This window comes from Musa acuminata, chromosome BXJ2-1 (genome assembly GCF_036884655.1).
Source record: "Musa acuminata AAA Group cultivar baxijiao chromosome BXJ2-1, Cavendish_Baxijiao_AAA, whole genome shotgun sequence".
Classification (NCBI taxonomy): domain Eukaryota; kingdom Viridiplantae; phylum Streptophyta; class Magnoliopsida; order Zingiberales; family Musaceae; genus Musa; species Musa acuminata.
The window spans coordinates 506721-521051 of record NC_088338.1 but is presented as its reverse complement, the minus strand read 5'-3'; the positions used below and the strand labels follow the sequence as shown (position 1 = coordinate 521051).

General features: G+C 40.0%; 2 protein-coding genes across 2 annotated transcripts; both read left to right on the top strand.

The window, feature by feature from the left end:
- The first annotated feature begins 264 nt into the window (after nucleotides 1-264).
- Nucleotides 265-3362, top strand: LOC135597977 (uncharacterized). The gene is made up of 3 exons (XM_065091489.1): nucleotides 265-1497; nucleotides 1563-2236; nucleotides 2305-3362. Exons 1-3 carry the CDS (start codon nucleotides 413-415, stop codon nucleotides 3321-3323), a joined length of 2778 nt encoding a protein of 925 aa, XP_064947561.1. The 5' UTR covers nucleotides 265-412; the 3' UTR covers nucleotides 3324-3362.
- A 1094-nt stretch (nucleotides 3363-4456) lies between these two features.
- On the top strand, nucleotides 4457-10940 carry LOC135598311 (dolichyl-diphosphooligosaccharide--protein glycosyltransferase subunit 1B-like). Its single transcript, XM_065091898.1, has 8 exons — nucleotides 4457-4645; nucleotides 4794-4838; nucleotides 5137-5768; nucleotides 7650-7797; nucleotides 8307-8486; nucleotides 8781-8849; nucleotides 10297-10386; nucleotides 10581-10940. The coding sequence occupies exons 1-8, from the start codon at nucleotides 4529-4531 to the stop codon at nucleotides 10707-10709; spliced, it is 1410 nt and encodes a 469-aa protein (XP_064947970.1). The 5' UTR covers nucleotides 4457-4528; the 3' UTR covers nucleotides 10710-10940.
- Nucleotides 10941-14331: the final 3391 nt, after the last annotated feature.

Below are 14331 nucleotides of genomic sequence, written 5' to 3'. Positions count from 1 at the left end.
TCTACAAACGTTGACTAACATGTAAGAAGTCTCTCTGTTGACCTCTGGATGAAGCATGGCTGCAACTCCAGTGAGAACTCATGCAAAAAATTGTTTGACTAAGATCAAATCCTCTCCTCTTTCCACTCGCAATGTTTGGCAGAAGGCATTTCGGTGTTACACCAAAGAGAGATGTATGAGTTTCTCTTTAGCTCTTCTTCTTCTTCCTCTCCTCTATTTATACAGATCAAACTGCAGCAGAGACTGAACACCTACATTGGCTTCTCCGTTTCCCTTCTTTCTTTTGAGGTACGATGTTCTGCTCTTTTCTCCATGTTTATACAGATGCTCGTGTGAGTTGGTAAGATTTAGGACTATAATTCGAAGAGAATTAGCTTTCCGTCAGATCTACCACATCTCCCGAGTTCCTTTGATGGGTTTCATTCGTCCTCTGACCATGAGAAACAGTCGGCACCTGGAAGGGATGCTCAATGACTATGTCGTGGGTAAATCGAGCAAGATGAAGACTCCAAAGCTTGCTTCTTTCCGCCTCGTTGCAGCCTTGACCTGCCTTCAGTTCGCCTTCGCCATGTACGCTACCTTCCTCTTGTATCACATGAGCTCCTCCGTCGGCCAACGCAGCGGAGCTGACTTCTCTTGGGCCTCCCGGATCGCCCACCACTGGACGCAATTCGTCGAACACTCGCACGCCCCGTCGAGCACCCAAGAGGTCCCTGCCGGCGACTTCCTCGCCGAGGTCTGTGAGCACGAAGAGATCGATTTCGTACAGAAGAAATCGGACGATGCGTTGATGATCAAGCTCAAGAGGGAGCTATACGATGAAGTGTTGGCATTCCAGGAGGAGAGCTCGGGGACGGAGACGCTTGCCGAGCTTATGAGGATGGAGTCGAAATGGAGCCCAAAGGGTCCTTCCATCCCAAAGATCACTGTCATCTTGAACCATTTCAAGAGGAAGACACTCTGTGCACAACTCGATTCATTGCTCAACCAGACACTGCCTTTCCACCATGTTTGGGTGCTCTCTTTCGGCAGCCCAAGCGAGCTCTCACTGAGAAGGATCGTGGAGAGCTACAACAACTCCAAAATCAGCTTCATCAGCTCGAGCTACGACTTCAAATACTACGGAAGGTTTCAGATGGCCCTGCAGACCGAGGCAGACTTCGTGTATATCCTGGATGATGACATGATCCCCGGCAAGAAAATGCTGGAGATCTTGTCCCATGTTGCAGGGACTGACAAGTACAGGAACTCAGTCCTGGGGAGCATTGGGAGAATCTTACCTTTCAGGCAGAAGGACTTCACCTTTCCAAGTTACAGAAAGTTCCGTTCCAAGGAAGCAGGCCTCTACTTGCCCGATCCTGCTTATGACATCACCGTGGACAAGATTGTGCAGGTTGATTTCCTGTCGAGCTCTTGGTTTCTATCTGCAGATCTTGTCAAGACATTGTTTGTGGAGACACCCTTCACTTTCATGACCGGTGAAGACCTGCATCTCAGGTAATGTCTTTGCTTTCTATTTGGCTTTCACCGAGTCGATTCTCATGTTGCGTGCATCGGTGCAGTTATCAGCTTCAGAAGTACAGAAACGCTGGGTCGTATGTGCTGCCTGTGGATCCAAACGACAAGGAGACGTGGGGAGACAGCGAGCACAGGCTTGCTTACGTCTCTGAAACCACTGTCATCTTCAAGGACATCGTCCAGGTCAGGGATGATCAATGGTGGCGGGCTTTGTCGACCGGTTATATTACTCAGTGGGCTGCAATGAACCCTCAGAAGATCGACGCTCTGTTTTACGCGCATTCCCTCGATGAAGTGAAGGCACTCTCCCCTCTTCTCGAGAAGTTCCGAAAGACGGTTGGGAGGAAGGCCTACATTGCTGTCTCAGGCGGGAGTTCTTCCTGCTCCTGCGAGGGAGCTGTAGCTGTTCTCGGGTGGCCGAAGGTCGTGTGCAAGGAGAGGCGGTTCAAGATCTTTGATCTGGAAGTCGGAGCGATCTCAGGCGTGTCGAACTCGGAGGTCCCGGTGGTTCAGGCTGTGTACTCGAGCTTGAAGGGGCTCCTCAAGATCCACAACCCCAGTCTGCTGATCGCGGTCGACGACATCGATGCGAACGTCAAGAACGCGCTAAGAATGGCGGCCGAAGGCAGCGCAAATGGCACTGCTCTGGTTCTTCTGCCGAAGACCGCTGTGTCCAAGGCCTTGTGGATGGCTGATCTCCGGCCAACAGCATTGCCGAGTAAGAAATGTAACCCTCCGAGCTCACATGTAACCTTGTTTCTTACGTCCACGGCCTGTTCGTTGCAGATTGGAACCGGATGCGGATCACCGTGAACATCATCACCCAGAACCGAGCATCCTCTCTACAGAGACTTCTCAGATCTCTGCAGCAGGCACATTACCTCGGCGACGAGGTCCGCTTGAGCTTCAACATGGACAGCAAAGTCGACGAGGAGACTCTCAAGGTCGTCGGGTCCTTCCGATGGGCGCAAGGGCCAAAGCTGGTGCGGCGGCGTATCATCCAGGGCGGCCTGATCCGGGCCGTGAGCGAGAGCTGGTACCCCTCCGACGACGACGAGTTTGGCCTCCTCCTCGAAGACGACATCGAGGTCTCCCCCTACTACTACCTGTGGATCAAGTACGCGCTCCTGGCTTACCACTACGACCCCCAGGTGTCGCTCCCCGAGCTCTCCTCGATCTCCCTCTACACCCCCCGGCTCGTGGAGGTGGTGAAGGAGAGGCCCAAGTGGAACGCGACCGAGTTCTTCAAACGGATCCACCCCAACACGCCGTACCTCCATCAGCTCCCTTGCAGCTGGGGCGCGCTCTTCTTCCCCAAGCACTGGCGAGAGTTCTACGCCTACATGAACGCCAGGTTCACCGACGACGCCAAGAACAACCCGGTGCAGATTCCCAAGTCGAGGACCAACGGGTGGCAGGCTTCGTGGAAGAAGTTCCTCATCGACATGATGTACCTAAGAGGGTACGTCAGTCTGTACCCCAACTTCCCGAGCCAAGCAAGCTTCTCCACCAACCACATGGAGCCTGGCGCGCACATCAGCGCCAACGGCAACGTGGTGAAGCATCACAAGGAAGACTTCGAGGTGCCATTGATGGGGGACGACTTCACCAGCCTGCTGCCTGCGGGGAAGATGCCTCCGGCCTCCAAGCTGCCGGTGCTCAACCTGTTCAACCAGGCAGCCTCCTTGAAAGGGCTGAAAGCGGCGGGTGCAAAGCTTGGACAGGATGTGATCGGCTGCGACAAGGCGGAGATCGTCGTGGTTGATGGGAGCACTGGTTTGCCGGGGAATTGTTCGAGGTTCTGAAACATGAAGCACTTAGTGTTCGTTGTTTGTTTAGGGATTCCTTTTTTCCTTTGTAATAAATGTTGCATTTTATCTTGATCGACAACACAATAATATCATGATATAGTTCTTAAATTTGACTTGATAATTTCGATAAATTCTAAACAAAAAATCGCAAGCTTTTAAATTTTTTTTTGTTTGATAGAGTACTTTTTTTTAAAATCAAAGATGAGATTACAATTAATCTCTACCTAACTTTCGTTGCTCACCTTCATCCTCTCGTAAGACCTTGCCATTAGCCAACAATGTCAAAGTGGAGGATGAGGTTAAGGGTAAGGAGGTGATCACGATGTCACATTAGTCCCACCGTCACGTTGATCATTGGATTCTTCTCGCATGTTGTACTCGTTGATCTCGATGAAGGGCAAGGAGGTAATCATGATGCTGCCTTTGCCCCATCGTCTTATGTCATATCGATTGTTGGGCTCTCTTTATGCATCACGATCATTGGTCTCGACGAAGGGCAAGAAGGTGACCATGATGTCACTTGCGCCTCACCTCCTTCTGAGCCTTCCTCACACATCATAGTTATCAATCACAATTGAAGGAAAATAAGATGATCACGATGAGACTTTTTCTCTCTCATCATTTGCATGATATGCACAGGCATAAAGCGAAGTTTTAGTAAGACGCAAAAGCGAAAGGTAAAATCGAATAAGGGCATACTATTAAGAACGTCCTTTTTAAAGATACAGAGATAGAGAGAGAAGCAACGATCGACGAGATAAATAATAAAGATAATATATTTTTTAGAAAATAAATAGTGTCGTACTGAAAAATAATAATTTTTTTGGAGAATTTTTCCTAATAATTTTATACTTACAATATCATCTTTCACCGATGTAGAAACCTACTATGTAATCGAGAATAAAAATATTTATGCTAATTAAATCATCAGCATTTATCTTGTAAGATAGCACGTGCAAGCACGTGCATCTTAATAAAATCCCCAAAAAAAAAAAAGAAAACTGAAGAAACTGCTTTTACATATTTATCCTTGAAGGGTTTTCGAATTATAGGTTTTGTAAGAAATAAAGGTTATTGGCACTTGACACATAAATCATCGACTTGGGAGGGATACATATGTAATTTTATCTGAAATATTTGGGAAGGTCGGGAAGTCGCGAGTTCCTAGGGACGAGGAGAAGGGTGGAAGTCGTCGAAGAATGGGAAGAACCAGCGCCGCCATGGCGGTCTTTCTCTTTCTCCTCCTCTCCTTGTTCTCGATCCTCCAACTTGTCTCTTCATCGCCGGAGATTCGAGTCCTCAGCGCGGAGAGAAGGGTGAGATCTCCCGGCACGGAGAAAAGAAATTTCCGTCCAACTTTTCTTTTCTTCTTCTCCTTTATTTTCGTTGCTTGGTTGGCTCGTCTTGTGTAGATCCATGGATTCCTTTAGATCTAACTGTTGTTGCACTCGGCGCTGTTTGCAGATCGACGTCACCGCTCCCATCGCAAGGGTTTTCTTGACTTTGAAGGTACATCTTTCAGGATTTCTTTTTGATTCTACGTAATTTGACCATTCGATGATGTCTTATGATCGTACGTTATCTAGTACAATGTTTTCCTACTCAAACTGAAACTGCTTGCTTTCATCTCCCCATTGTTTGATTGAATGGGAAAAAAGAGATTATTTTGTGCGTCACGTTTTCTTCTTGACGCTAAGACCAACTGTATTCCGTAAATTACTGCTGATGCAACACTATATTGTTTTCCTCACTGGTAGTCTTTTAGATTGGTGTTCCGTGATGTATAGTGTCCATGAAACTTGTTTAGGTGGAAAATGCTGGCACATCTGAAGTTTCGGAAGTTCTTGTTGCTTTCGCACCTACTGAAGCTGAACATTTAGCAATACTAAAAGCATCTGTAGCTGAAGGGAAACGCAAAAAGAAGACCTATGTGCCTCTCTCGGTGAATCCAAGTGAATCTCCAGATGCACCAAATGGTGCTCAGCTCTACTCTGTTTCATTACGTAGTCCTTTGAAGTCTGGTGAGGCAACAACAGTGGAGGTGCTTTATGTGCTAACTCATTTGCTTGAGCCCTTCCCAGCAGAGATTAGCCAATCAGAACCACAGCTTGTGTACTACCGTGATAGTGCAACTCTACTGTCGCCTTATCATATCGTGGAGCAGATTACGAGTATTAAGACTCCCAGTAACAAAGTGGAATCTTTTACAAGAGTGGACCCAGCTAGTCGTGTTGGTTCTGAGCTAAGATATGGCCCTTACCATGATCATGGACCATATTCATACTCTCCAGTAATTGTGCATTTCGAGAATAACAATCCCTTTGCAGTTGTTGAAGAACTTGTTCGTGAGATTGAAATTTCGCACTGGGGAAGCCTTCAGATAAGGGATCATTACAAATTAAAACATGCTGGAGCACGACACAAAGGAGTTTTTTCAAGGTTAGTTCAGGAAATCTTAAGAATCATAGTCCCTATACTGTGTGACTCTAGTTATAGATGTGAATTTATATGCACATATTATGTCTTAAATTTATGCAGATTATCCAATTTTGCTCCCAAAATGCTTTTATATCCGATATCATTTTCTGCTTTTGATTTTCTTGTAGGCCTTGTTCGATTTACATTAATCTCATGTTTCTCTGATTGTCTTGAATTGGTAAAGACATTCTTGTCACTATATTCATTTAGTCAATATACCAAATGGTGCCACGTTCTTTTTGAAAGTCCTCAACTAATGCTTTGATATCAGATATTGAGGAGTAATCTGTAATGTCCTTGTATTATCAGAAACAGAACATTATTTTAACCTCCACTTATGTACATGGCTTTACTTATGTGTACCATAATTTTCAAAACAGAATACCAATCTTGTTTAACCTCCACATTGATTTTGTTGAGAACAGATAGATCCAAATTCTAAGACGAGGAAATGCTGAATAGTTTCCATCTTAATGGTTTTTTTTCGTTGAACTAAATAATTTGTCAACATATCGCTTTTTTAATTGAGAAAATTGGCTGCTGGATTTGTCTTCTTATTACCATCTCTTTGTCTCTCTTCTCCTCTACTCCTTCAATCCTCTAAACCCAAAGTCGCATTTGGCTACTTTGCTGCCCTATTTTTATATCTCCTGAAAATTAGTAGTAGTCAAAATCTATAGTGACCTGCATAAATCCAAGTTGAAGAGAACTTGGCAGGAATCTTGGAAGTTGAGAACTGCTATTCCTTTGCAGCAGCAATACCAACCTCTTTTTGAGTTTGTATAGTCTGAGATATAATTGGAAACACATGTAGAGCCCTGCTACATCTTCTACTCTACTTATTTGCAATGATATCTCATATGATGATGGATATATTTCAGTATATAAGGTATAGCTTGCTCAAGAATGCAGCTCATATACTGAAATATGGACTAGGAAGTAGGAACAAAATATATAATGTATATAATGAAGCAAATTGAGATGAAAACTCCTTGATATTAAAGTAATACATGACATCTTTGCTTGTAAAGCAATATGTAAGCCTTATGTCCCAAATATTAGATAGCTTATGGTGAATAAATTGTGAATTTTATATTTTCCTTTACTTAGAACCATCTATAGTTTAGAACATAATATGCAGTAATACTTCGTAGTTCGTTCTATAGGACCTGATAAGAAGACCTGATAATATGTGGTAATACTTCGTTCTATAGTCCCCAATCCTATAGGACTAGAACCAACTTACAACTAACATAAACTCCAAAAAAGAAGGCCCGATAAGAATTTTATTTAGAAGCATATGAAACTCACATCATGATTTGCCAAATTTATCGATCTATGCCATTTGATGCCTCACTCTTATCACCCAAAATAACTTAAGAGCTAGTTGGAATCACTCGCTTTTGGGGATACTTGCCGTTGGTATTTTTAAAAGTGTTAGGCGCTAAATGTGCGGCCTAGGTTCCATTCACTATCAGGTGCTAGACAGTTGTCTAGTTGATAGGATATGAGCCTCCTATGATGATTATCTGTAATTTGAAGAGATTCGGCCTCCTAAGTATGAAAGAGGGAGAAATGAGAGATTTTACCAATAATGAATCTGTGCAATAAATTTAGAGGAACTTTCTATGTAGCTTATTGATTGGTCTGTTAGTAATTTTTTATTCATTATACTGTTGGAAGTGGTTATATTGATAGTGTTGTATGCGGTCTTATTGATTTCTATCATTTCTTTATTTATGGTTTAAATTGGCTACTCAAGGACATGCCTAAATTATTGTAAAAGGTTTTTAAGATGCTTAGTGCTTGTTAGCTGATATTCTTACCAAACATTCTTGCTAGGCTTGAATATCAATTTAAGCAATCAGTCAGCGGTGTTGCTTCCTTTAGGCACCTTCTTATGAAGCTGCCCCCCCGAGTTCATTCAGTATACTATCGTGATGAGATTGGAAACATCTCATCATCTCATTTGCACATTGATTCCCAGAAGGTACTTGTTAAAACTTAACGCAAAATATTTTCTTCAAAAATTTCATTTTCATAGTGATTGGCATGTCCGTGCTGAGTATGAGCACCATGCATGTTACTGCTGATCCAATGCAAGTTACATTGGCACAGTTATTAAAATGATTGGTTTAATGTGACACTGTCTGAAGTTGTGTTAGCCTTCCAGTTTTTGACATGTTTAGTGTGTTAACCATCAGCATGGTCTTAGCATGATAGTTGATGCAATACTGATACATGGCCAACACATCCAGTCGTCACTTTTGACTGACTTCTAATCTGTCGTTTGATAAAGTTTGATATGCCTCTAAACTAAAATGGCATCAATTTACTAAGATTTGCATATGTTGCCTGCTCAGAATTTTAATGAGTAATTGCATTCCATCTTTAAAAATCCTTAGTTATATAAATAAGTATGCAGGGTATCTGATACAATTTCTTGATGGTTTGCTTTATGCTACATGCTAACGTATCTTTTTCATGTGCATTTTTCAGTCGGAACTAGAAATAGAACCTAGATACCCATTATTTGGAGGGTGGAAGGCCACTTTCACCATTGGTTATGGGCTGCCATTGCAAGATTTCCTGTTTGAATCACATGATGGCCGGCGTTACCTCAACTTCAGTTTTGGATGCCCTCTTATTGAAACAATGGTTGATGATCTAACAGTTAAAGTAAGTCTTATATAACAATGGTTGATGATCCTATGAGTGTCGAAGTATCATATCTAATGCATACTTGATATGTACTTGATATGGATATGACAAGCAAGTTAAAGTATCCTTGTCTTAATTGTGGAATAAGTAATGGCAAAATTTTTGGAGCAAAGTTACTTGATTGGGCTTCTTGTTATAGGAAGTTCATTTTTAATTATATTAAATTACAAATATTAGGAAACTAGATTTTGGGAAAAAAAATTGCTTTCGCAGACTTTGTGAAAGAAAAATTATTTTTCTGTATTGCTGCAGGTCATTCTTCCTGAAGGATCAAGAAACCCTACAGCTGCAGTTCCCTTCCCAGTGGATCAGCATCTTGAGGTAATTATATCTACTCTGACATACTCTAAATAGGCAACCTTGATAAGTTAGGTTAAGTATATCTTGTTTGGACAATGTTCATAGTCTCCTAGATAAGGGTTAATTATGAATGCTTCACCTGGGGAGATCCTTTATGCAAATTTTTTTTTCTGTTATTTTCTGTTTATGCAAGAAAATTTATATGACCTGATACAGGTGCACTAGCATAGGGTATATTAGATTTTCCTGTTTTAGGTGGATGCTTTGTGTTATAGTTGATTAATATGTCCATGCTAATTTGGGCTAGTTCCTCTTGAGATGTTTGTGGGCAAAATTATTTGAAAGACCTTTTTCATTCAGAATTTGTGATTTGATGTTCTATTCATGTAGTGAGAATATGCATCTTTTCTTTGAAAATAAATCATTTAAACTTCTGTGAAATGTTTAATTTGCTTATATATAGTCAGGCATTTTCTCATGCAACTTAGTGTAAAAGACCTTGGCGTTTTACATGAATAAGTGGTCTTAATCAACCAAAGTAGATTCTTCAATTCATTCTCGATAGGTAGCAACTAAATATATAAAATGCATTCACTTTGCTTATTTTGTTTGATCAAGTTATATATTATTCTTAGAAGTTAATGATCCCACGATTTGTTATTGCAAAGTGAATATATCTTGAATATCCAGAGGTTGTGTGACTTTGACTAATCATGCTGTCAAAATGAGCTAAGTATCATGCAATTTCAATATGCTTTATGACTGGTGGATACAATTTGATCAAAAAGTTAGATACTTAGTGTTCTCTTAAATTATGGAACTAAGGATCACCCTATGTGATCCATTGGAAGTGAAGCATCTTGGATTAAGAGGCTTTTATTAACATTTTCTAGTATTTGAATGTTGTTACAACATTGAAACATGTGTCATATATGTAAATAGTTTCTCTTGAACATTCCCAACTCCTTATTTGCTTCTTGACAACATGCATTGTTCAGAAGACCTTTCAGTATCTAACCATTTAGCACAACTTTTTGTTCATACTTTATGCCCTAATTATCACCCATGCATGTCCATAATGTGCTGGCATGATGTAGCATGAGAAAATTATACAACATGACCAGCACTAGCATGATGTACACGAGATCTGCACTACATAACACAAGCTAGAAATGTGCAAAAGGATGCATTTTATTAATCAGCATGGCCCAGATCCTTGTGCCAATACCATGTCAGCAAGATACAGCAGGGCTCATAACTCCTCAACTCAAAATTATGATAGTTTTTATAGATCATCTGTGGTATGAAACTATGAATAAACATGAATGAATAAAGCACAGTTGCTGCTATTGAGAGATCTGAAAATTCTATAACGAATTGATAATCTATTATACAACTAATTGTCTTTCCTGTTATGCCTGCAATTGCCTTCTGACCAGAATGAGAATTTATTTGTTCCATTATGCAGATGACTTATTCATATCTTGATGTTGTTGGGAGGACGACGGTAGTTCTCCAGAAGAGAAATGTGGTGCCAGAGCATAACATCCCTTTCCAGGTAGTTCTTCTCATTTTAGTGAAATTGATGCTTTCAATACATTTCATTTTACTCAAGGCCCTGTGTTCTTGTTATGCATATGTCTTGCCATAAACATAACAAGGTCACAGAAAGTGCTGATGTTAAAAAATAAGTACTTGACTGACACAGGAACTGGAATTAATTTATTCATCTTGACTGTCCTTTGGCTGCAGGTCTACTATGATTTCAACCCAATTTTCATGTTTGCAGAACCCTTGATGTTGATATCTGCTGTTTTCTTGTTTTTCGTTGCATGTATTGCTTATGTTCATGTTGATCTATCCATTGGGAAATCTTCATAGACAATCTCAGAAGATAGACAATTACAAGTTATTAGCACCTTAGATTATAAAACCAAATGCTTCAAGGTACAAGACTCCCACCCTCATTATATTAGTTTGGTGGCTTTTTGAAGATTCTTATCAATTGAATTTAAGCCCTTTGTAGCATAGTTGTCACTGACAATTTTGGATGTTATGGATGGCATCTCATATATTTGTAATAATATTTGGATTTTGGTTGCTATACTTTTACAGCTATTCTTCCCTATGTATGAAAGCTTTAAGACATATTATAGCTACTGATGTGTAGATGGGGTTATCATCATTACACCATTTGTAACTTACATATTTGGGTGTTGAAGTATCATACAGATGAAAAATAAATTTGTTAGCTTGTTAGTTTACAAGTCTTAAAAAGAAAAAAATGAAAAGAAACTGATAAATGGAAGAAAAGAATCATGATATGCTTGTGCATTCATAAATTTAGTTTGATGCTATATAAAATAACGAGCATATGACAATTTTGTTTATTGCAACAAAAATAATCTTCATATGGTTCACATATGGTCAGAGAACTTATGTTGGAACTCCTATAGATATGATGCTGGTTCTATAGTGGAAATAACCAGGTATATTCTTGATGGACTAATAATTAGTCCAAAGACAACAAGAGGTTGCAATTTGCAAAGCTTAAACATAATTCCATTTACTCTATGTAGTGTGGATCTTTCTAGCAAATAGACAAGCTGCTTAATAACCTCGATGGCTGCATGTTCTTGGGACAAACTATAATCGAGATGCTCTAGTGTTGAACTGATCAGTAATCAAATTAAAGAGCATGAAAAAATGGCACTGAATTTGACCTCCTGCAGACCAAGGAGGCAAAGATAAACTATCAAGCAAGGATAGTTTTAGTAAATAACTGGAAGGGTACATGTCTAACTTATACATCTCATAATGGATAATAATTATTTGACAGGGTGATAAGGGTATCTAATGATAAGGGACAATCTAGTATTCAGGATATTTTTGAGAGGCTCTCTGGTGCTCTAGCTTTTCCACTTCTGGATACGAGACCTGGTAACATGGCTGACTTAAGATTACTTTTATGAGAACTATAACTAAACCATCCATTATTTCCAAGGATCAGCTTGATTGTGTAATACAAATAGAGTGGTCCAGTCAGCTTTGCATCTTTTATGTCAGTACAGATCGTCACTTGTTCCTACATAATCTTATGTAGCTGACATCAGAAGCTGTGAAGGTCATCATATGCTGTGTTAGAGCCGCCGTGGTTTTGAAGTTTTGTATGAACTCATTGTCTGAATCGGACTAGGTTGGAAGTGTGTAACCTTCCAAGTGTCATTCATCATTTGATTAGGTGTTTTTTCAAGGGGTAATAGAATCAATGCAATTATGAACTGTTATTGCAGAGCTTCTCCACATTGCTTTTCTTGTTGTGATTAACATATCCGAATTTGGATCTGAAGTGTTGCATCAACTAAGTAGTTTGGTTGCTTGCACCCTTTTACTCCAGTTGTATGAAATTTTTTGTTTGTTTTGTTGCATCTAGGAGTCCATATTCATTTTAGGCTATTGAAGTTTCTGCTATTATGGGCACTCTCATACAACCACTGCAATTACTAGGTTTCAGATGCAAGAGAGGCAACTAAACATCTGATTCATCTCATATTTGTGAAATGTCTTGGTTCACAATTGCAAATTTCCTGCTTGTGTCTAACCAAATAACCCCTAAATACTTCACTGCTAAACTCATTTAGTGTTATTTTGTGTTTTCAAGAAAAATTAAGATGAATGATTCTGCAAGTTGAGAAAAAGGCCCCATACTTTTTTATTTTTCCCCTCTGAGTGTACCATTTGATTAGTATGGAAATTTGGTTTTCCCACTGTTAAATTTTTGGATTGTGGTAATATTATTATTTATTACCATTCCAATCATGGAGCCAAAATTTCATTTTGCACCCTTCAGGAATTGATCCTGATTACCAGAGATATTATCCATTTTAGAACCCTTCTCCCTATGAAGAAGATAGATGGCATTTTCAAGCTATATTAGTCTAAAATTGAAGTGTTTGCTAAGAAAATGTTGAGGAGAAATGTCGAGGAAATAAATAAACCCTAATAATTAGAAAAGTCGGTCATTACGACATCGTCCGATCAGTGTAATTAGATGGCTATTCATCTATCTCGAACTCACAATGAAAACATGTTTAACACAGGATTTTAGTATGTCTTAAGGTTGGGTCAAGAGGGTCTCTTTAAGACCTTTTTCTTACTATATTGGAAGGTCCTATGAATTATTTGCATTGTTGTGATCGTCATATATGTCTCGTGTTTCATATTACTACTCCATATGAATAAAACTAGTGGACTTTATAGCATATATACCCTTTCAATGAATGCTGACAGTTCTCAATGGAACAAAGACTTATGCTGTTATGATTGGATAGCTACGCATCTATGCTCAGATTAAATGACCTCAGAATCAAGTCAAACGAGTATGATATTTTTCTCGAATAATTAAAAGCACCTTATCATCGATTTCCTCTTTCTGATTGCAAGATGAAGACAACAAATGCTTCAGCTCAATAGTATTTACTACAGCATAACCATTTGGGTTTTCCATCATCTCAAGAAACATATCATCTTCCTCGCACTCCCGACAGTGGCAACCAACAACTACCAACCCATGCATTCATAACCTGTCCAGAGAAGGACTAATTCCCCAAGTAAACCTTTCCTCACATGAATCCAAATCTGCGGCATTCTCAAGGAATCCAAATGACACACAACCAACTGTCTCTCTCTCTTTTTTGTGGACCCAAAGCCTTTTCCTTGACTAAAAAAAGTCTTCAGATTACAGGTTGCCCACCTTCTCATACTTGTCTTTGATGTGGCCTGCGACAGGGAGGCTTGCCATGGTTGAAGTACAGCAAGTTGTATAGGGTTTTTGTTTCCCCGTAATAACATCTTCTCATAATTTATGTGCCGCATGTCACTGTCATTGGAGAATATGAGCTTTAATTCCTCTCCTTTCTCTAATGAATTTAATCAGACAACTGCTGCTTTAGTTTTGCGTATTATGTTGATGAAAGCAGCCTTCTTTTAGTACAGCAACTTCACATAAGGTTTAACTAAGAATATTCATGTAATATCTATTCTTCTTCTGGATTTGCACTCGAAAGGATATCTATGTCAAAGCATCTATTAGATTAAACATTTGAGATTTGTGATCACTCCTTCACATATATGTATAGTAAGAATCAAGGTATGAAGACGGAAGAGTTGCTGAACAAAAGGCTATGACAGGAAGGGGGTGATGGGATGGAAAACAGAGCATTCGAATCCATATCGGGGGCAGGTTTTGCTGGCCAGACATGTTGACAAATCAAGTGCTTCCATTAGAGTTGGTCAACAAAAGCTTGCCCTCGTCACCACCAACCTTCCTGTGGCCATATTAAAACCAGGTTTCTTCATATGACTTCCTTCCTCAAGTCACTCTGCTTCCCCTAACTCGACCAATCCAACTCTGTTACTTGCAAATCTGAAGCTTCTATCTACCTCTTGACCGGTATACATTGAGGAAATATCAATATAGATTACTGTGGTCAATTGTTCATGA

What these genes read in the sequence shown, in the direction of transcription:
- LOC135597977 (XM_065091489.1), top strand. Translation starts at nt 413, where the DNA reads ATGGGTTTCATTCGTCCTCTGACCATGAGAAACAGTCGGCACCTGGAA. An exon ending in GGTGAAGACCTGCATCTCAG is followed by an intron (nt 1,498 to 1,562) that starts GTAATGTCTTTG and finishes GCATCGGTGCAG; the next exon opens with TTATCAGCTTCAGAAGTACA. An exon ending in CCGGCCAACAGCATTGCCGA is followed by an intron (nt 2,237 to 2,304) that starts GTAAGAAATGTA and finishes TGTTCGTTGCAG; the next exon opens with ATTGGAACCGGATGCGGATC.
- LOC135598311 (XM_065091898.1), top strand. Translation starts at nt 4,529, where the DNA reads ATGGGAAGAACCAGCGCCGCCATGGCGGTCTTTCTCTTTCTCCTCCTC. An exon ending in TCCTCAGCGCGGAGAGAAGG is followed by an intron (nt 4,646 to 4,793) that starts GTGAGATCTCCC and finishes CGCTGTTTGCAG; the next exon opens with ATCGACGTCACCGCTCCCAT. An exon ending in GGGTTTTCTTGACTTTGAAG is followed by an intron (nt 4,839 to 5,136) that starts GTACATCTTTCA and finishes AAACTTGTTTAG; the next exon opens with GTGGAAAATGCTGGCACATC.